At 36.2% G+C, this 23252-nt stretch overlaps 1 protein-coding gene across 1 annotated transcript; it reads right to left on the bottom strand.

Moving 5' to 3' along the window:
* Window positions 1-19424: 19424 nt before the first annotated feature.
* Window positions 19425-21150, bottom strand: LOC106710369. Its single transcript, XM_014502389.2, has 5 exons — window positions 20965-21150; window positions 20528-20662; window positions 20070-20178; window positions 19820-19977; window positions 19425-19692 (listed from the first exon to the last, which is right to left on the bottom strand). Exons 1-5 carry the CDS (start codon window positions 21008-21010, stop codon window positions 19541-19543), a joined length of 600 nt encoding a protein of 199 aa, XP_014357875.2. The 5' UTR covers window positions 21011-21150; the 3' UTR covers window positions 19425-19540.
* Window positions 21151-23252: the final 2102 nt, after the last annotated feature.

Raw genomic sequence — 23252 nt, 5'->3', positions numbered from 1 at the left:
CGAAGGTTTAATGTCTCGATCTATTGAAAGTAATAAATTACGTATAAATATAGTATGTGCGTGCTGCGTGCGGTGTACTACTGCGACCTCCGTCGGGATCGCACGGCTACATTTTATCCGAGCGAAATATCTTTAAAGAAAAAACGTTGTATAAAACCTCAACAATAGCGGGAATCGACGGCCGCTGTATTATGTGTGTGGGGATGTGGGGGGGGGGTTCCCCGAGCATTCGTCTTGTTGACACATCAATGGACGAACCCTCCAATTATTTATTTTGGCCCACGTTTGGAGAAATAACGTATAGATTCATATTGTGACCGGTAAATTACATTACGATGTTCATACGCCCGCCGCCGCCGCCGCCGCCGCCGCCGCCGCTCTGGTCTGTGGGGGATATTTTTTATTCCGATATTATTTTCTTATTACCCAAACTCCACAGTTTATTTTCTAATATTGACAGAAACGAACAAGAGAACTTCATTAGTTTTTCCACAACGAAAAGCAATCTGATATTATTTATATAGAAAATCAAGGAGAAGAAATGTTCAATTTTATTTTAAATTCATTTAATTTTTTTATTTATTTCACATATTACTTTCTGAACGTAAATATTTCTATCATAACTCTTTGTTTGACTCATATATTGTATAAAGATATTCCAAGGTACAGACAAAGTTTACAAAAATTCGAAATAAGCCGTATCTCAGACAAAGGAATACATTTAAAACGATACGATTTTATCAAAACATTTGAGACAATTCCATCTGTCGCGAGGCAATTGAAAGTTTTGTGTTGTATGTGAGCGCAGGCAAATGCACGCGGCACTGCGCCGGACTCCGGATACACGGCTCTCTTTGTAACTTGTACCCATCTCGTGTGTTGGACATGAGTCAAAATGCGAAACGGATTCTCTTATTCTAAATGTTTGAATACTTCGATAGTTTATTGACGAGATTGTCCAATACATTTACTTTTACAATATTGATACTATGTATGTGTCGACGGACTTCCATATTCTTATACATTTTGGTTTACATCAAGAGGAAGCTTTTTATTTATTTGGAAGAATGGTTAATTTTTTATGGGAAACTTACAGCTATATTAATCGAAATAACTCTAGACTAGATGACTGAAAACCAATAATAAGTTTTCACTTATAGCAATCTTATACTTTATAATGTACTATACAGTCTGTGTTCTACATCTGTGCCAAATTTCATCGAGATCCGTTGAATCGTTCAGAAAATATCTTCAAACAAACTTCCATTATCACATTATAACAATAGTAAGATTATGTTACAGTTTGTGGAAATAAATATACTGAATTGTTCAATGTTTATAGGAAGTAATTCAACATTAATCCTTGTGGGGTCGTAGACTGGATTTATATAGGAACAGCGTCCGGTTCATCGTCAGCCCAGAAGCCCAGTTTTCTTTAGAGCAGGCTGCTTTGTCCCGGCGCGCCTTGTTTTGCAACCCCCGCCCCCTCCCCGCACTCGCCGGCTGCAATTACGCACTCATTAAGGGTTGTTTTTAGGTCGACGTACGCCGCTCTCCCCCGCCCCGCACCGCTCGCGAACTCTATTCATTTTTAGTATTTACCCTATCTCTCTTTAGCCGTGAATTTATTCTATTATGTGAAGGTTAGATATCAACTTTGTACGTGGAACTGTGTAGAGGAAAATTACGTGTTTAAATCAGTGCGCCATATTTTAGTAGATTTAAGAAAAAATGTTTTTTTTTTTAACCAAATATCGCGGTAAAATTAAATTTATTGAAATAGTCCGCAAAACTTTTAAGCATCGCAATTTACTTATCTAGTAAATTTTGTGCCAAACAGCACCAAAATATTGCTCTTTTCTATATAAAATTCTCATAGTGTAAATGTTTTCAGTAGTGTTAATTCTATCGTCGATATAAAGCACTCAACCCTTTGCCCGCGATGTCGACGGCGCGGCCGACACAAAAAGGCAGCGTGGGGTTCGTAATTAACCGACGATCGTTCCATTACACGGGCCTTTTAGGCCGCTTTATTGTGCGCCACTCGTCGATTATCATTGTCATTATTGGTCGGGATTGCCGCTCTAATTAAAAGTGCTTCCCTGCGAATACATTTGTACTGGGAAAAGAGCTGAAAGGGAAGGATGGTAATCGCCGTGGACCCTTCTTATCCTAACGACCTGAATATATTTTCTTAAACGGTATGACAGCTTTCACATCTGCTCTGCTGACCGCTAAATAGAATGCTGATGTTTTCACGTACAAGTACCTGTATACATAATATACAAATGCTTTTGTGTCCTAAAATTTAATAATTAATAAGAAAGTGTCACAGTGTGACAAAGATATTTTAGATTGTGAATTTTCAAGTAACATTTATGTCATCACTAACATTAAAGCAGAAATATTTATATGAGTTAGGGCGCAGTATATTATTGAGAGTTTCCACCTCAGCTGATCTCGTGGGATGAGCCCGGCCGTTACTTCGCGTTACACAATATCATAGCCAAAGCCACGGTGACACGTGAGGTTCGCAATCTTTATTATAAGGAAGGAATCTCAAAGAACTGTAATTTTACGGATATTATTCCACGACTGCGTATCGAATGTTGCACGTTAGTATAAAAGGGGTTTCTTGGAAGTCAGTTCTTCGGTTTTTTTGAATGATAAAATCATAAATATTTTGTTGCGTTGAAATTTATTGAGTCAGTGTTACATGCACTCTAATTTGCTGTCCTATTTAAATTTTGTGCGAACATACAAATAAACAGAATTGAATGAAAATTAGTGACGGATATGTGATCCGATCTAATGCTAGATAGGTTTGATTTTACCAATAATGTTAGTGAAATTAAAATCTGATCTACAAAACTTAAATTTATTTGTTAAATAATAAAGCTGAATCATTGTGCGAGGCGGGGATTATGAAAATAGGTAAATTTACAGACAGCCAAATGTCCGCGCGGAAGCAAACGGAAGCTGTGCCGCCGGTAGAGGGTAAATTTAGCACTTTATCGATCCGTCCACATACAGCTTTGTCCCGCTGTTGCTCCGACATCGCGTTGCTCATACACCGCTAAAGTTATATTAATGCTCATTGCTGACACAAAATAAACTACAACTTTATTTGGATTTTTGGACTAAAATTTATTTTTCAAATCATTTAATTAATGGTGCGCAATCCTTTTTAATTCGCCACAAATTTGTACAAACTGGGCGTATCGTTGCAACTAATTTAAAGTTGTCGGCATCACCTGAGGGTCGTCGCAACTGCAGGTGGCGACGTGAGGGTTAATTACCGAAAGCAAAGTTAATCCGCCGCAGCCCGCCGGCCATGTGCCCGTACCGGGTGCAAATGACCCTGCGACCGACCGCCACTCGCCGCTATGCACACTGCACTCACATTCTGTTCATATTTATTAAATTATTCTGATTGCATTGTTTATATTTTGTTGTTTCATTAAATTTTTTACTTAGCTTTCACTGGACTACCGACGGTCTCGTCAAGTTTAGAATGAACCAATGAGGCCTTTGTTTCTTCCTGCGTTTAACATCATATAATACATTGATTCTTAACAAATGAATTAATTTAAGTAATATACTTACTTAGTTTTACTGCATTTAAATGTCTAATATATTTATTTTATTTCCAGGTAATGCACTTTTGTTCATACGAGGAGAGACATGTGAGTTCTTCTTTTTAAAATATTAAATTTCACAGAACTTGAAATTACAATATTAAAGTTCAACGTCGAATTAGAAAGAGCCATTTAAAAAGGTACAAAACTGGTAACATCGGTTAAGATATCCGGACTCGGCTTCCAATTACCGGACAGGTGGGAATTTAATCCGGGTTATAAAATGTCCCGGTCAGAGGCCATTGCGGAATTCCAGGGAATCGATTTCACAATTTAATTGTATTGTCTTGTATGACAGGGTAGGGGACACGGCTATTGATCTACAAGTTATTACACATATACTGAGGATAATTTTATTTCTCTGTTACTTTATAATAGGATTTGAGGGAAATTAGGATCCTTTAGGAACCATTGCGCGAAAGGATTATTCGTTATGAAACACCGCCATCGTCTTTGTTACAATAATATTTATATAAAATAAGAACAGAGACAAAGCAATTCGCAATATACCAAACATTATCTTTGTTAGAGATGATTCTCATGAGAAATGTTTCTGATTGTTTCAAATTATAGTAACATCGTTATATTAATTAAATGTTAACACAAAACATACTTCTGATTGATTATACAATCCAGATTGAAGTTTGAAATTATTAAGAAATACAATACAATACTTCTGTCATTTTTTTATTCTTCCACAGATTCAACATGACAGTGGTCGATGTTACCGAATTACGTTGATTACACGTCACTGTTGTTTATTCATGTGTTATTTACATTTATTACACCGAATAATGCAGTGCAAACGGTCGTTTTATCCAATTCCGTACCCGCACCACCCCTCGCACCCGCACCCCCGCACTCAGAGAACCGACATTTTTTAATTAGCTACGCCGCTTTCATTGCGGTAAGGTGCTGAACACGAACCATGGCAAAGTAATTTGTATATTATAGACTACGTGTATAGAGTTCAAATTACCTTAGTACACAATAATCGGGTCCTCGACCAACGGACCGAATACTCGCCTGAAATCCGTAACGTTTTGAATTTTTAAAAAGATTATTTCGTACTGACCGGATAAGGGTAGATCCTCCGCGCAGTGACACTGTCACTCCGTAATACGTGTGACTTCATGACGCCATGACTAGGTGACACCACGACGCGTGACGTCACGTGTCAGTTAACATTGCTGTACTAAGCTGCGGCTGGTTGCCCCGAGAAGTTGATTGTAATCTTACTAATATTATGAATGGTAATATTTAGATGGATGGATGAATGGATGGATGGATTTTTGTTTGAAGGTATCTCCGAAACGGCTTAACGGATCTTGATAAAATTTGGCATACATGTAGAGCATAGTCTGGAAAAACACATAGGCTACTTATTACGTTTTTTTTTAATTCCGCGCGGACGGAGTCGCGGGCGACAGCTAGTATATTATTAAAGGAGAAAATATCCGCTTAAATTATGCTTCTTACATACATAGCCAGCCTTGAAACTTGTCCATGCTAAGAAAAAGTAGCCGTATCTTCGCAGTTTGTACGGAATAAAAAATGTAGCGCGATGTGGCTACCACGAAATTGGCCTCAGTGCGGTGATCACGTCTTTACTGTTTATATACTTCTAGTGTTTTAGTTAGAGACTGTACTATAAACATAGGGAAAATTTTAAATTGTTTCGTGTAACTGTATTTTCCTTCAACCTTAGGTTCGAGTGTCATCCTCGTTGAATATGTGCAGGGCATCAAATGAAATTTTATACAATGTAAAACATAACTTTCTAATTTGTAACCTTTTATCAAAGAAACCCTCTCTGTAATCCGGAGAACAAAGGCGAATCATTGTTATAATGCCATTATTAGTATTCTACGCGGTTGAGCGAAGCTGAGCCTCTGACCTCCGACCTCTGGGATAATCGGTATTAAAAGACGCTGCGCCCAAACCGTGGCCGAATTAAAAACAACACATTTAATTTCCTCGATATAATCAAATCTAAATTACCTTTGACAGCATTATCTACTTTAAGGTGTTGTGTTAAGAGCGTAATTTGTTTGTAAGGAGCGGCTTAAGTTTAGGTAGCCCAGTCACCTGTTGCAGCCTCAACTGAAGTGTTGTAGGTCAATAAAAAGTCTTACAATGGTAGGTAATGGCGGCCTGCGCGAGCCGCGCTCATGAATTTAAAACATTTGCTAGAACGTGGGACATATTAAAACAAAATTCAGCCATGATTCTGTTTTAATAAGTAAAGAGACACATAAGGTATTTGTTCTGTACGTCTTACTTGTGTTATCTTTGTCTTCGAATCTTCTTTAGATTTAAATTATTCGTAAATTAAAATTCCTAATATTCATTCTCGCCACATTACTATATCTTTTATCAATATAAATAAAATGGTTGTAATGATGAAAAAATATTGCAATTTATTCCAATAATTTCAGAATGGAGAAATTAAGACGTAAACATTGAAAATGTCTTCAAATCAACCGCAAGGAGTAAGTTCTCCGCAAGAGATTGAATCTTCAAGAAAATCGAAACTTTGCTAAAGGCGAACATTTTGTAGTTTTTCTCCGTTGGCTCGTTCGACTGCGCAAATAACTTTGAGTAAATTTACAAATAAGTTTCGTGTCAATTGAGTTTTCTAACTAAAAAAAGTTGCTATCTCATTAGAAAAGGGGTTTACAAGTTTCAAATCATTTACTATTTGGAAGTTTGTTGGTTTCTTTTTTTCCCTGTATTTGACGCAAAGATTTCTTAATAAAGCTCCTTCGTATTGTGACTTGACACGACGTTGACAAATATTACTTTTATTAGAGCTATTCTCATGTCCATTTTTTGTGCGCTCCATTGAGATGATATTTGATAAAAATAAAGTGTATTTCGTATTTCTGTGGCATTAGTCGGCAATGGTTTTTATATCGTTGGAATGACAGGTCCCGCGGTGATGCTGCGACCCCAATAAAGACGGTTTTTATCTTTCCGCCGAGTAAATTGTCTTTGCCTTTTGATAAGTCTTATTTACAGTTGGCTTATTTTAGCACTTAATTTTTATTATTTACTAAAAACTGTGCTATATAAAATTAAATACAATATTTTAGAAATGGCTTAGGATTTAATTTGTGTGTTTTTTTTTTGTATCGAATGTATTATTTTACAACTTTGTTACACATCTCGCGTGATCAAGTTAACGCGGTCAAAGTTCACACAAAACCGAACAAAAGCTAAACGAAGTGAAAAAGAAACAACTTTTGAAACTAGTTCTGTCAATAAAATAAGTAAAAGTTTTCTCCCCTTTGTTTTCTCTGATGGATTTTTCTGTAAAACAGTTTTAGTACTAACGATATGTTTTCCTAAATGAATCTTTATTTTGAAGTTAGAGACTCATTTTCTTCCTTGTTGCTATTTTGTTTTGTTAATAAAAAGTTTTCATGTTTTTTTTAGTAAATATCTTCCAGAAGTAATAATATATCTTTATACTTCTTAGTAACATTATAGAAAGTTCATATATCTTATGACAAACTAATCAAACAAACATCCATCACTCTCATTTATAAAATTAGTAAGATTGGTGGCGTCATCTACTAAAACTGAATTGCTCTTAATATTTACTTTACATTACTACTATTCTGCTTATATGAAAGTAAACTGTTGTGTGTTGTCATATAAATAACTATGTATATGACGTAAAAACTAGCCCATAGTTCTGTTTTGTTAACTTCCTTTACGAATATATTACACGCGTGATTTATTATGTTCACTTTCTAAACGCATTAATCGACAATCGTTGTTGTAACAATGTCGCGGGAATAGTGAAAAATGAATTTTAAATGTCTCCTTTAAATTTTATACATTTTGTTTGAAAGTCTGGGAGAGAGAGGGACTTAACGAGGCGTCAAACAAGATGGAAATTACGATAAAGAGGATTTCCTCCTCCCCTTTTAAAATCAATGTCTAATTTCTTTTTGTATTTTATAAGGATTGTTTTTTTTTTACTATGTTTTGAATAAAAGTTTGGAATATTCAATAAATAACTTACAAAGCATATAAATACGAGTATCATGTTTCGAGTTGTAGAACATTTCTTAGTCACGGTCACTTTCACAGTTCTTAGTTTGAATGTAATAATTTTCTTGAATGCCGAAATTCCTTCAGTGATTTACATAAAGTTAGAGTGGCCCACTTGTGGGGGGGGGGGGCGGATCCCTGTAAATTGTAACGTAGTTAATATCCACGTCTCTCGGAGGGTAGAGAGGGGCCGCATACTTCCGGATAGCAAAGGAAAAAATCACGTCGACTGAGGACCTGATTATGTTTTTATTCTTTCTGATTATTTTCGAAATTAATAATGCATAGTATTTTAAATGTACCGACGTATTTGCTGTAAAATTGTCAAAAGAAGAGCAATTGGTGGGCACAAAAACATCTCGGATGCGAAGTTCTCTTCACGTCCAATGTTTCAGATAAATAGCTCGCCGACTCAGCGGCCACTAATGGTTGACATTATCCCCCGCCCTGCCCCCTGTACCCTGCACCTCCCTCCTTGGCATGGCTTACATGTGACTTGTGAGATACGATCATTGCAGCTCTTCTCTTCAACACTAAAAGTAAAAATAGTCTATTTCTAATGTTTAGTATAATTTTTTTGCTTCATTTTTAAATTACTAAAAGAGTTATATGAATATATTAAATAAAACATTTATCGATGTTACGTACAAAATGGTAATTTTGATCATCTTCTCATAAACGCATTACCGACTACTTTTCCGAACAACAAAGTTCACAATTATCCGCGTACGTGAGCTGAACTTTGTCTTAATAGAAATCGACGTAAACTTGAACCATTTTCAGTTAAGAAGAGTATTAGTTCGACAAGTCGAGAAGGTTTTCGTGTTATCTCAAGCATTAGCACACTAGCGAATGAAATTGCACTTAAATACTCCACATTAGGTTTGGAATTCGCCTGACATGTTTGTGTACGGTAAACAAATTCACACGAGTGCTGACACTTGGTATTTGCTTCGACTGTTTCCCTCAACCGCCTTCAGCCGTCGAGGCGAGGATGGCGCCATCTAGCGGCAAATGTGTTCACCACATTTTAAGTTATTCCCTCAGCTTCTTAGTATCTGCTTTGGATTTGTCGATGTTTTGTTCCGAAGTGCTTGTGTGCACGATTTAGTTTCTTGGTCACTGATAAACCTGGCTTTCTTATCTTATTAATATTATAATGCGAGTTTGGATGTTTCTTATGTATATCTACAGAACGGCTAAACGGATCTCGCTGAAATTTGGCATAGATATAGAACGTAATGTGGAAGAACACATAGGCTATTAATAAAGTTGTTTTTTTAATTCCGCGCGGACGGTGTCGGGGCCGACAGCTAGTATTTTTATATCTATACGAGTATACAATACATATGAACAATGCATTTAATTAGTGTTAACTTATTCTGACAAAAGTTTTCCACTTTTTTCTAGAGCATTTGATTGACTCTTGTTGTTGTATGTATAAACGGACATAAATGATGTACATAATATTGAATAGGTTACATTAAGAGTGGAATCATGTTATTTGCGACAACCACAGCGAGGCTCGTCACCGTCACTCCGACAGATTTAACTATTCAAATTGAAAATGATATTGCATTTGCGAATCACAAAGCGCGGCCGCATTCCGCGGTGCGGGTGCGGGTGCGGGTGAGGAGGTTTGAGGAGGGGGGATGGTACAATGTAATTCCGGCCCAGTATCCCACACGCGCTCATTAAGGCGCTCCGCACAAAGTGCCGCCTTTGTCTGTCCTCGGATTGTGTATGCGGCCTCTTAATTCCGACTCCCATCAAAATACCTATTTGGCCCACAATAATCGTAAGAACGTAAATGTTTAGGGTCTATGTCATTTGCCTCGCCTTGTGAGAAATTCCAGATTTGTATGTGTTACAAGTATGTGGAACCACGCATTTGTTTCAACGATTAATTAATTGAGGTTAGAATTTGTCTTAAACGGTTACTCACGTTGTCGTAACAAAAGGATATTATTGGTTGTGAAATTATTTTATAAATAAATATTATAAATTAATATTTATTTATTTTATAAATATTTACTAAAACTTCCATATTTCAACTAAGTATTTCAGTTAAAAAGTTCATTGAAAATACGAAATTCGGGTGCTATTTATTAAATAAAATAAAAATAAAATATAAAATAAAATTTTGCCAGTACAAAAATATTAATTACAAAGAGGTCTGAGAACTAATGTAGGTACTTGAATTCATTCAGAAAATCTGAAAAATATATTTTCAGGGGTATTTTGCAAGCGGCAATAACATACGCCTTAATATTTCTGTATGGAATTGTGAGTGCTGTTTGCATTACGACTGCAAACATATAGCAGCTGCTTTATGTATTAAAATCTTGCTATATCTTACTTACAATATAAATGCCAATTTTTGGATGTATGGGTGGATGGATGTTTAGGGCAATGAAACAATTATCGCAACTGATTGTGACTGATCTACTGACGCTATCGTATTTTTTAAATACGTACTAATTCTCTAAAAATTCTCGTAAAAAAAATTCTCGCTCGAAGCGATATGGCGGTCTTATAGATCTAAGCTTGTATCAAGGACATATAGACTTTGTCAACACATCTAAAATTATATGTGGACATAGAAGCCCGTGACCCGAGCGCCGCTGACCCACCATATTGCAGGACCGGACTAATCCGTCCTTTGTAATCGCCAAAGTTTGCGCCGCCCTCCCCTCCGGCAAGACAACTTCCGCGCGCCCTTTTTAAATTTTACGGATGTTTTGTTTGTTTCAAATAAATGAGTAGGATTTGTCATTTTTACTTAAACGTGTCCAACATTCCAAATGTGTTTTGAGTTTTGCTTTCTACTTTATTATGAGTTAAATTAAACTAAAATTAAAAATGTAGTTTTAATATTTAACATATTTTCTTATACCTACCTACAATCTATTCTAAATTTGAAATTACAAAAGTGAAAGCGACTTATGTAAAAATGTTCTATTTGTTATGTACCTATTGATTTTTTAACATCAGCTTATATTTACCTAGTCGCTATGCTTTCTATCGGTAATTCATTTCTAAATAGTTATTTAAATTAACAGTATATAAAGAGTTATATAGTGATATATCAAAAACATAAATAGGGTAAATATCTGCAAGAAACAATACAACCTTCATTATAGTTGACGAAGTGAGACCCTTCGTTACGTGGTTGTCGTAAAATTATGATAACGATGACATAAGTAACAGGGTAGGCAGAGAGAGGGCGGAATGTCCGGTGTTTGGCGCGACGCCCAGCGATACGATGTATAGCAGACAGATGGTCCTTGCGATTGTATACTAAATACTATGAAGTTTTCGTATAACAAACACGAATTATCAATGTACTTAATGTAGTAAACATTGCATATTTGTATGTTAAATTGTTCTATATCTTTAAATTAAACACTATTTTATCTGTTACCTTTGATGTCACGATCAGTGAAGTTTTGCTTTGATATGTATACCGTGATTTTGAACTATACTAACTTTTGTAACATCCTATCAACTATAAACACTTAACTGGCAAAGAAATGTTTTGAGTTTAAAGCTTAATGGAAATAATATTGCTCTAGTTGTACTCGGTTCATTTGGAATTGTCACAGGTGACGTTAGCAGATAAGAGCTGAGCTTATCCGCGAAGTGGCACTACCGCGCTACGCCGCGCTACGCCGCGAGCTACACTCGTGTTAACCGCGACATCTGCTACGTAATGCCTCCAGCAAAACATTACAAGTAGTGTTTGTTGTACAATTACGAATTGACTTTACAATTTGACACATTTCGTACGTGTCATTTTGGTATTAACAAAGGATTACGAAAATCGTTTGAGCTTTATAACCCAAAATTATGGCAAAATAAAATTGAGTAAAGTCTTAGTAAATGATCTTTATATTAGATAATATTAAAAAAATAAACATTCATATTTCACCGTATCTAACAAACCCTGTCCGATGTGACTGGAAAATGTACTAATACGTGCGCGAGGACATCTGCAGCCGCCGCCCCTTAAACCCCTACCCCCCGCCTCAGGTGCGCCAATAACACTGACACATTCTATAATGCCTCTCAGAGAAAAGTTTTCTAAATGAGATTCTGCGTAACGCAAACAAATGAATACGTTATTTATTAGCAAAAAATTACGAAAGAACTAGATTTAATTTGTCCGTTCTTCCGTCCAATTAGTCATCAGCGTAGTAAGCACATATATTAAAATGTGTAAGCGAGTGAGGCCAGGTATTCGAGCTGGAGCCGCGTTCAAGAAGAGTTTGAGCTTTTAAAAAGTTTGCGATCATCTTTTGTTGATCTTAGCTTTGAGCAGTACTAGATGTTAAGGTTCCTCAACGTTAGGTTTTTCAATGTGTAGAAGTTTGTTTGCTTACAATTTATTTCCTAAAAATGGGTACATTTTAAAAAAATAGGAAAGTTCCGAATTTATTTCCCAATATTCAATGTAAAATATACCATTAAAGTTAACATAGCTTGTCTCGCTTCTCTGCCTACGTCTTATCGAAGACAATTGAATTTCGTGAATAGTGGGAGCTTATTTGCAGAGAGATGAGCACTCGATGGGGTGAAAAATGTAATAAACGCGGTGTCATCGTCAAATAGAATTTTATTTTATTTGTGCATCACACACTACTCGCTTCGGCACACACTACACGAAATTGATCACAAAAATTACATTATTTGCATGCTATTTACTTTCATTGAAAATATTCATGTAAAATACAATAATGAAAATAAAACAATAGTTCAATGTTTACTTTGATGTAGTAAAAGTTGGTCTTAGTTTTTATCAAAATAAATATGCGAATAGGCGAATTTAAAACAAACATTTTATGTCACGTTCTTTTACCATTACTTTTTTTTCTGTAATAATAAATTTAAGTTGGACTATAGATGTTTTAATTCATCGAAAATATAAGTTATTTACATTAGAAAACTAAAAAGTAAATATTAAAGCTCAGAAATCCTGAAATGAAGTTTAAAATTGTTTGTATTGAAAACCTACCGCATACAAAAATAATACAAACAGTTTTTCAATATCGGGAAGCAAAAATATACATTAACGCCGACAATAAAGCGATAAATTGTTAATTTTAAAATGCTTTGAGCATAAAATTAAAAGGAATATTTTCGCCGTCGCCGGCGTTCTCCGGCATTAGTTATTTTTAATAAATCCTTTCGACATCGCACCGCACTACACCGCACCGCACTACACCGCACCGCACTAAACCGCACCGCACTAAACCGCACCTCACCGCACCGTACCATACCGCACGCCGATGCTTTTGTCACCGCGAGTGATCAAATTGCGGAAAGTTTCGACAAAGCAATCAAATTACTTTGAGAAAAGCAAAAAAAAATCAATTCTTAATTTTATAAACCTTTTATCGAAGACTTTTTTCAAAACTATTTGAAATAAGTTAATCGTTTAATATTAAACAATTTAAGCTTTAAAGTTTAAACAGTGCTATTTCATGTTGCTATTTATTCATTCATTCTGTATTTAAGATGTGAAGATTTTCCACGTCTAAGAACCATTTTAAATAATAGAGAATTCAAGCTATTTTTACTAGAAATACCTCCGGGGCGTTATTGAAAATAAATTGCAGCTAAAAGATAGGGTGCGATAAGGTGTCGCGCCGCCACGCCAATCTACGTCTAAAGTGATATATGTTTAAGAGATAAATTGGCGTACACCTGTGTTAGACACGGACGGGCTTAAGTTCAAAAAGATTGACATAAGAGATACTCGTACGATACGCGAGTCAGAAAGGGCCGCATGAGAACTCGGCAAATACTCTTACAATCATGTGAATTGGCTCCCGATCTGACTTCCTTTGTGAAGGGTTTTGAAAAACCGAAGCGTAAAAGTTACATGATTCAAGTAAAGAAATATACATTCATGTTAAAAATGCGCATTGTTTAATATTCAAATCCCAATAGAGATTCATATAACGTATTTTTATACAAACTGGTAAAATAGATAAACCTTTATCGTAGTAAATCTAAAGGTCAGTTAAAAAGTGTAGAAGGGAAGTGAGGCTCGGCTGCACAAGGCAAACGTCGAACGAGTCGCGCGGAAGGGCCGCCGCGCCGCGCCGGCCATGTAACCTACTTAGGTAAAGTGGGACAGGCAGAGCAGTGTGAAATATTAATAAGTTTCGCCGCTACACTCTCGTAGCACTCTACGCGGCGAGCTACGGCTATAATAAATAAGGTTAGGTAAATTGACGTTGGATGCTACGCACTACAGTACAGACGACCAGAAAAGGATGTGTTTGTTCGTCGCAGATATTTCAAAGTGCAGGTGTGAGAGTTAAATTGGATTGACGTTTCTTGCTTTGCTCCTGATTTGGTTTTCAAATAAGTCTGCCGTCGCTTTTAATTCTAAGATGTCTCATTAATAAACATTTGCTACTACCTGGCTCTATTCTGTCAACGCTGGGCCAATCTACGGATGCATTTCTCTATATTGTTGTTTGTCAAATCTCTATTTTTATTGATTCAATGAATACTGTATTCCTTTTAATCAATAATTTTCCATTTTTATTCTTGTTGTTTCTAGTTAAAAAAACTCTTACATATTAATTATCAGGGTTTTTTAAGCATTTGGAAAACTATTCTTGTTAAAATTAAGATCGTGGTCGCTACAGTTTTCGAGTATTTTTTTCGATACTTTTTTATTTTACATAAATTATTTAAATGTAACTTAGTTTGTTAACTTGAACGATATAAAAAGGTTTAAATTAACAAGGCTTTTTAGCGCGCTAAGCTTTGCATTAACTTTTGCTTCAAACGGACTTCAGATTTTAATTCGTAATCCCATTTCAGTGTAAATGGGTTAAGTAGAAAAAAGAAGCGACTTACTGCGGCTTAGTCCTGAATCCTCAGCGCCCTCTTCATTTATAATATCTCTAGCTTTAACATCCAGTTGTAATTATAAATAATTACTTAGTAAATTACGACTTAGAATATTTTTAGAAAACTATTTAGTTAGTTTAGTGTAGAGTTATCTTATTTAATATAACTGAGTCTTGATTTCTCTGAAAACGTGACGTTTCGTGACACAAACGGTTTGATAATTTTGCCTCAACTTTGACAGAATGAGCATGATCCATTGAGTTAATTAACATCGATGTTCCAACGCGAGTGTCTAAACGTCGCATGTTTTTTAGGGCTCCGTGTTAACGCAAATTGTTTACGTTCGTATGTTACCTTGGTAGAGATCGGTATGCGTGTTGTTCAATTAAAAATAACATGCAGCAGGACACTAGAAAATTTGAAGTGCGGTTTACATACATACTACATTAACACTTAGCGAAGTTGCACGTAAGAGCGTGATCTGTAATAATCCGCATTGTACCAAAGAGCACTTTTAAGTTTAGGAAATAATATAGTAAAGAACAGTGCAGTGAAGGAAAATGTTTTTTGTCACCATATAAGTACATATAAATGTGATATTGAATATTATATCTATTGTAACAAAACATAATTATTACTTGTAATTCGCCGTAGGTTTGAACATCCTCGACACTTTCGTACAATTCCCTAACAAAATGTAAATAATAAATAATTGTCGGTCCGTCACAAAGGTTCGGCTCCGGTCCGTCACTTTGTCATGCTCCGACAATCTATTAACTGACAAAGACGCCCAGTGTGCCCACAGCCCATCCTGTAAACACATCCAATATTTATGAGAAAACCCCCACTAGACTGCATCGATACAACAAAATTCGTTTCTTATTTCTTTATTTTCAAATCTTACTAAAATAATTAATACGAATGTTAGAATACATTCTGAAAGACAAAGCCCACTTATTTTTTTCCTAATACCGCGCGGACAGGGTCACGGGCGACAGCTAGTATATGATAAACTTAAATTTTAATGTCATTTAACATTTTGTGCCTGATTAAAATAGCAAAGGTGCATTTTAAATTTGCCTTCCTTTTAGTTCCACTGTTTTAACAGATTTTACTGTTGTTCTAACAGTAAAATCTGTTAAAAAGTGGAGGTTAAAAAGGGCTTGTCCTAATGACAGTGTATTTTTTTTTAATTAATATGTAGTAATAATAAAAACTAAAATTCTAATTAACATTAGCTAAAGAAAATTTTCCATTTACTTTTACCTTACTTTAGTTCCATCAATTTTTGTACTAACATACCTTTCGCCATGAAGTAAAAAAATCAGCTCAGAGATTGGTAAAGATTGTCTCCCGCGTGCAGATGTGCGCAACGCGCGGACTGCTGCAGCGCTGGCGGTGGCGCTGCTGCGGCCGGCTGATAAAAGAATAACACCTTGTTTTAGTGCGCCCCTGCTGCATTGCCCTAGCTTATTCGCAATTCCGTTAGAAAAACTGCACGACCCGAATTTCGTTCAATAAAGAAATCCCCAATTGGTTGTTTGGCAACTTTGTTATTGTAGACATTGATATGTTGTTTCTTTTTATAATTACAACCAATAGAAAAAAAAATTAACAATATTTATTTCATGTAAGCACAATATAATTTGCGTGCGCCTTGTGCTACTTATTAGAGCAAAAGAATGCAAATTTGAATAGTGCGGTACTGACTGATGTCTATCGTTCATCAAAAACTTGCTAGATAAAGCAATTGTGTACAGAACTCATTACATTATTTGATATCGTAATTAAAACAAAATGAAACTGGTTTGCGCTATAACCGCACTTTAGTTACCCGGGCCGGCCGGTTGTCCGGTTAATTGAGCGTTGCGCGGTGAGGCGGTGAGGCGCGGCGCTGATTGGTCGACGCGGTCACATGGCACGTCATCGCCCGGGCAAGGCGCTTCATTACCGGCTTAAATTAGCCCCGGCGTTAACAAACCGGATAACCGGAGTTTGCTTTCACTTATCGTGATCGCGTTTTAGATGTTTATCAAAATTAACGTACAAATAGTGTACTTAATTTGTAAATACTTATTCATTTGTAGAATTAACCTTGGAATAATAGTGCCCATATTAAAAAAAATGTATTTGATTTCTTTAACTCGTGCTTTTCACATTACAAGAATGTCTTTTTTCGTCATTGATGTTTTAACAATTTATTTGTTTATTTCCAAGATAGTTCACTGCAATCGTTGGCTTAGTAATATTATTTCAAGACAGTACGACGCTGTTTATAATGTAAAGTAACAAGTCGCAACAAACCGCATCTGTCTGCAAGACAAATGCGCACATCTTCGTTTCTGTGCGCCGTCTCGTGAGCGCACGAGCAAATACCGCTGATGTAGAACCGCTATCAATCCCACTGTTACTGTATGGTCATATTTATGTTATGTTATGATTACAAATGAACATATGTTGTAGTTACAATGTTCAACACTGTCTCAACGACGCGACGTGCAGGAATATTTTAGTAAACATTTACTTTTTATTAAAAATGAAATATTTCAAAAAAGGTTGTACGTAAAAGAATAGTTTAGAAATGAAAATGTTCGTAAGTATTACATTTGTGATTGGTATAAAAGTTTTCAACATTTGCTGACAAAAATTAGAGTAAGGGTGTGTGTTATTTATTTTAAAGATAATTGAATACATTTTACTAACGTGGTTTAGCAAAAGCACGCGTTCTTGTTATAAACTTATAATTGTTTTGCTACTCGTATTTGTACATTTCGTTTTAAAATAAACATTTACACACACACACGCGTTTCCTTAAACGCTAACGCCACTTGTAGCAATTGAAGGGCACATACGGAGGGTGCTCAACCACTGAAATAAGGGATGACGACAATCGATAAGATAACCGATGCAATTTGCTAGCCCGCATTTTTTTCTCCAATACATGTATGTAATGTAATCACATTACATTACATTACACATTAAAATGTAATTCATGGTGTAATTACACTAAGTTTTTAATAGTTAATTCTCCTACTAAGTTTAAAAGTTACACACTAAAATAAGTATGAAAATGCTAATTGCATCTGTATGTTTCTTTTTTTAATTTTAAATTTTATTATTTTTATCAAATAAAATAGTATGGATTCAGGTTTACGTCTTAACCAAACAATTATATCTAAAAGTAAACTTATTTAATGCATCACAAGGAGCGAAATCGTTTTACTTTCCCCTTCACTTTTCTCTTATTAGGCGGTTAAGTCACGCATCGACATCACTTAGCATAGCGTGTAGGGAAAGAGTTCCCCTCACATCAAATTCTCGCCTCGTTTAAGTCAGTTCCCTCCAGTTCCCGGCAGATCCCGGCAGTTCCCGGCAGATACCGACGGCGTCGAGTGGAATAATACGTTGGCAGCGGCACAGGGGAGCTTCAAACGAAACCTCTTACAGAACATTTACATAATAATTACGTTTTGATAACATACGCGTTTAAGATAACATGCATTATATTTTGCATTTAAAATAAATGCCCTGTATTTTATGGATCCCTATGAATATATAAAGTTATACTTGAGTAGTACATTGACCAACAAACACTTGCATATAGAAGCATCTTTTAAATGATGTAACTTAAGCACAGTTGTGAAATTATTTAACTTGTAAATATGTTCAACTTTATCTAATTAAAAATATATAAATACGCAGAAATAGTATCGTTCGATCCATAAGAGGTCTTTCCAATGAGACTCTACTATTCACTAACAAGTTTCGCTTCAATAACGGAAACAAACGACGACTATTGTACTCACGTAGAGTATAAAGGGTAATTAATGCGGAGAACCGCAGAAAAAGTTATTACAGGCTCATTATCTCGTCTCATCGCACTCACAGACAAATAAAAATACGCTCCCGGCTTTATTTGAAGATAGGGCGCAGCTTAAGTGATACATTAGAAGCACCTTATTATTAACACAATATAAGGTGTAACAAGTTGGACGGATTGGTTTTACTTATATTTTATACTTTTCTGAAGAGCTTAAGCATTAGCCGCTTTATTTTGATATTTTTTGTGTTTAAGTACATTTTTGTTTCTTACAATATTTTTGTCTTCTCGTTGAAAAAAAAAAAAATAAGCAACTCGACATTTAAAATGAAGACGTCAGTGAAATGTAAAAACGGCGTACATTAATTACTTAAAAGCCTCCATTGCCCCACCCTTCGCCCAGCCGTCAGTGTGACGTGTGATGAGAGTAAAACGTTTTCGCACGTAACTGGATTATCGGCGTGTTCTAAGCGTTCCTCCGCCGCTGCCGATGCGAAATAAAAGTATTGCAGCGACGGAGCCTTTAAACTCTTTCAACAGCTCCATTACCACACCATTTGCTCCCTCGAAAATAGCTTTAAAAAAACAACCCTTATTCCCAACGTGGAAGGTTCCCTACAACGGTAATAATACATCTGTCTTGATTTTCCACTTTGCAAGCTTAAAAGAATGTTCTAACAAAGAAAAATGAACTATGGTTCACTATAAAAGAGTCGAGATATAGCGCAGAGAATACCGCGGTTTCCAACGCGCACTTAGCGTCGCATTGTATCCGCAGACTGTCTGTACGTCTATGACAAATTACTTGCTCCCATACGATTAATGGAGTCGTGACGAGCTGTGGATTTATGGGCGACGTAGATAAAAGGCGGTACATTGAATGTCGGAGCTGTCGCGCTTAATAATGCTGCCTTGGTTCCACAATCTGAACTACTTGATTAGCTTATAGTAGCAAAGTAATCAATATGGATTCCAAATTGCATACATATAAAAGATGACATTAAGAAGGTCTTAAAGAAATTTCAGTATAAATACTTGTAAGAATTCATATATACGTAAGTCAATGACTAGAGTTCAAACCAGAAAGAATTTAACAATCAATACAACAACAAATATGGTTTTTATTTCATAAAGCAAGCATGACATGATGTCAGTAGGTGTCGTCGGGCTCGACCGAAGAGAGGCTGGTGCCGCTCTCCTCTGTTAACACGACGCGGTACTCGTAGAAAAAGTGGTCCCCGTGCGGCCGCGGATCGCCCGGCAGGTCGTCTTTACATTTGCCTTTGTGGATCTCAACAAACACTGCAGAACACAGGAACAGGTTTAGAAATCTACGAAGCAACTTTGCTAAACGTAGAAACTTATTCAAATCTTAAGAGTACATTCATATATGTTGTCATCGTGTGTATAACGTCGAAGGTTTACTTACTGGTGCCGTCCTGACAGTTCCTGTAGTACATCATGCAGGCGCTCTTGAAGGTCCTGCGCGCGCGCTGGTACGCGCCACAGATCCACTGAATAGACGGGTCGCGCCACTTCTTTATCATGTCTTCAGTACATATATGACATTCGCGGTGGTACTTCTTCCTAACAGTCAATTGATTGTAAGTCTTTTGTATTAGCAGCAAAGAATACAAATCGCATAGCTTGTGGAGAATATTTTGAAATTATGACAATACCAGCCATGTTTCTCAGCATCGGTAAAGCTATCTTTCTTTATCGCAAACAGGTCGCTCGCATCACCCGACTCCGTGAGGTCCATGCTCTCCGCAGATAGTTCGCCGGAATCCACTAAACTTACAGCGTTAGCTTACTTTAAACGTAATCATTTACATTACTTACATACTATGAACAGGATAAAAAATGTGTACTTAGATTATTAAAATATTTAATTAATGAACGTGTTTCGTCAAAGCACACAGTTTTCGCAATCTGTATGACATATATACGTTTAAAAATCCTATCTAGTTTTAAGAAGGCCAATAAACATGGTGTATTGTGTTATTTCAAATGTCGCTTTACTTAAATTATTAATCATCGTCATCATATACGGGCCTCGGTGTCTACTCTTAGTGATGGGTGACCGGGTGATGTAAATTACCAATCAGATTCTTTTAAATAAGAATTAATTCCAAACATTGTCGAGATCCTGAGGAGGAGGTGGACGCAGGTTTCTTGGTCTTCAACCGCTGCCGCCGCGCCTGCACCGTCTGCATCTTCTGCTCGGTCGTCTTGTTTTCTAATTTCTCTACCAGAGATAATGCTACGTTGGCTGAAAATAAAACTTTACTATATAGTAAATTTTACTTTTAGAATGCGTGGGTGCATTCTTGATAAAAGTAGAAAGATAGCACAGGTACACAAACAAATTCACTTTATTCCTTAAAATTTTCAAAAAAATTAATTATCGAAAAATTTAAAAAATTAAAAATCGATTAAGAATGAAACTACACCTAAATAGTCCAAAAGACAAGAAATTAACTGTCTAAGTTGATTCTGTTATATACTAATTCGTACAACTATAATTAAACAATGTTCTCAAAATGCAAAAAATGCTTTGTTCTTATAACTTACCTACTGCGATTATCACAATAAGCCGAATGGTCAACCGGCAAGCCATGGCCGCGCTCCCACACCACCGCTCATTTCATTTCGTTTAACTTCTGATATTTCTGAAAGGAAATCGTAAATCTCACCAGTGCACGAGTTTATCGTTGTTTCAATTTTATGAATTTTCGAAACTTTACTGTTATTCTTTGCTGGCTTTACTTTATTCACAAACAATTCACAGTGCGTATAAATTTTGATGATTGTCTACTTTTGCATACAAAGTTAAATATTGTTTAAATTCTTTTAAACGCCGTTTTGTTAATTTCATCAAATGAAGACATGACAGTTGCTAATGAGTTATTGTCTTCAGACGTTGTTATTTATGTTGTTTTAACTTGATGTTCCACGATAGAGTTAGTAGAGCACTTAATAATCTACTGCTTGGAAGTTGTTTGAATACCTCAAGAAACCAGAATACTAAATCTAATGATCAAAGCGATTTTAATAGTAATTGTGCAAAAATAATTAGATGTGAGCAGCATAACGTTGGTTGTAATAAACAGACCGACGATACAGCTCTCGTTAATGTCCTCCTCCTAATAACACTTAGTATTCCCTCCTGCGCCCTCCTGCGCCCTCCTGCGGGAAATAGATCGCCTCACGATTTGAGCGTCCCATGTTTTATTTATCGCATCTCTTCTACTGCATTACGTTTCGGTGTAATTTAATTTGATACTCATTGTATCTTATGTTACGAGCCATTTATTACAATGTGTGTTAAGCATAACATTATTTTTATTGCTCTTTAATGAAATAATAGTTTGGATTTAAATTTTTACTTAGTGCTATCTGATTGAAGCCTGTATAACAAACTTGACTTACTTGAACTTACTTGACAACCAAATTTAGGACTACGTACTTTATACGTACAGATACAAATCAATAAAAACAACAAGTTACAAAATGTTAAATAATAATTTATTTAAAGTTTACAGTATAGGCTAGACTGGGTATATATAGAACCAGTGGCGGCCGTGGTAGGAGTCGTTCTTGCAGCGCCGGTCCGCAACCTTAACGAAAACTGCAATATCACAACAAAACTATAATATATGTTATCGCAGGCAACAACTAAGTTTATTTTAAAAACGATATTTTAAAATCTAAATCGTATCAAGATACACCGAAAACAAAGGTGCCATCAGTTATCTATAAAACTATTGAGGCAGATGGTACTAAATAGTAATTTGAAGTATTAAATCATAATATAGTTAGCATATAAATATGTGTTGTAAGGGGTAACTTACGCGTGCCGTCCTGGCAATTTCTGAAGCGCATCATGCACTCGCTCTTGAAGGTCCGCCGGGCGCGCTGGTAGCCCGCGCAGATCCACTTGATGCCCACGTTTGTGTACTTCTTGAGCATGTCGTGCGGACACGGCGTGCAGGTGCGGTAAGCGCGGTTTCTGCAAATGTATAGTAACATGTCAACCGGAACACTATAATAAGTTGTTGTGGAGCATCGTCAATTATGAGGTAACCTTTGACGACGCTTTTGTCAATGAAATAAGTGAAATATTGATTACTTACGCTATTTTCTCTTCTTTAGTTTCTTTCGACGATCCGCTCACCGAATCTGTGCCTCTGCGCGAACTCGAAGATATCGAACTAAAAAGTAATTTAATATTTTAAACAATATTTATACCTTAGATGGTACAATTTCTAGCCATCGGTGATTTAGGTAACTTTTTGGTACCTGCTGCTGCTGCTACTATTCCGCTCATCGGAACCGCGGGAGCTGTGGTAGTCGTACCAGGCAGGGCCGCGGTGTTGCCCATCGCCGAACTGACCCTCTTCCAGCGGGTACTCCTCTCGTGACGCACTATGTGGGGTGATGCCTCGCCTCTTGCACAACGTAACTGAGCGGATGCCAGTAAAATTAGAAATTGTAGGATTCCCTTAATTATATTAATTGATGAGATCATTTAAAAGGGCAGTTATAAGCTTTTTAGCTTGCGATGTTTTTACTGTGGCAAAAATGTCAAGTAATTTGCTCAGTCCTACATCTGTCAAACACGTTAGTCAATTCTGTGTGTTGCAGCACTAAATGGCTCTCCTTTTTTGAGTTAAATACACTAAATTTTGCAGATGTAATAAACTAGCTGTTGCACGCGACTCCGTCCGAGCGGAATTAAAAAAAAATGCAATAAGTAGTGTTCTTCCAGACTATGTTCTACATTTGTGCCAAATTCAAACAAACCATCCATCCATAATATTAGTATGATAGTAGTCAAAGTACTTACAGTTGGTTATAAA

This window comes from Papilio machaon, chromosome 18 (genome assembly GCF_912999745.1).
Source record: "Papilio machaon chromosome 18, ilPapMach1.1, whole genome shotgun sequence".
Classification (NCBI taxonomy): domain Eukaryota; kingdom Metazoa; phylum Arthropoda; class Insecta; order Lepidoptera; family Papilionidae; genus Papilio; species Papilio machaon.
Note: the sequence above shows the minus strand (reverse complement) of the source record. Positions and strands in the feature narration are given on the sequence as shown.

What these genes read in the sequence shown, in the direction of transcription:
- LOC106710369 (XM_014502389.2), bottom strand. Translation starts at nt 21,010, where the DNA reads ATGGCTTGCCGGTTGACCATTCGGCTTATTGTGATAATCGCAGTAG. An exon ending in TATTGTGATAATCGCAGTAG is followed by an intron (nt 20,663 to 20,964) that starts GTAAGTTATAAG and finishes TTTTATTTTCAG; the next exon opens with CCAACGTAGCATTATCTCTG. An exon ending in GATGCTGAGAAACATGGCTG is followed by an intron (nt 19,978 to 20,069) that starts GTATTGTCATAA and finishes ATTGACTGTTAG; the next exon opens with GAAGAAGTACCACCGCGAAT.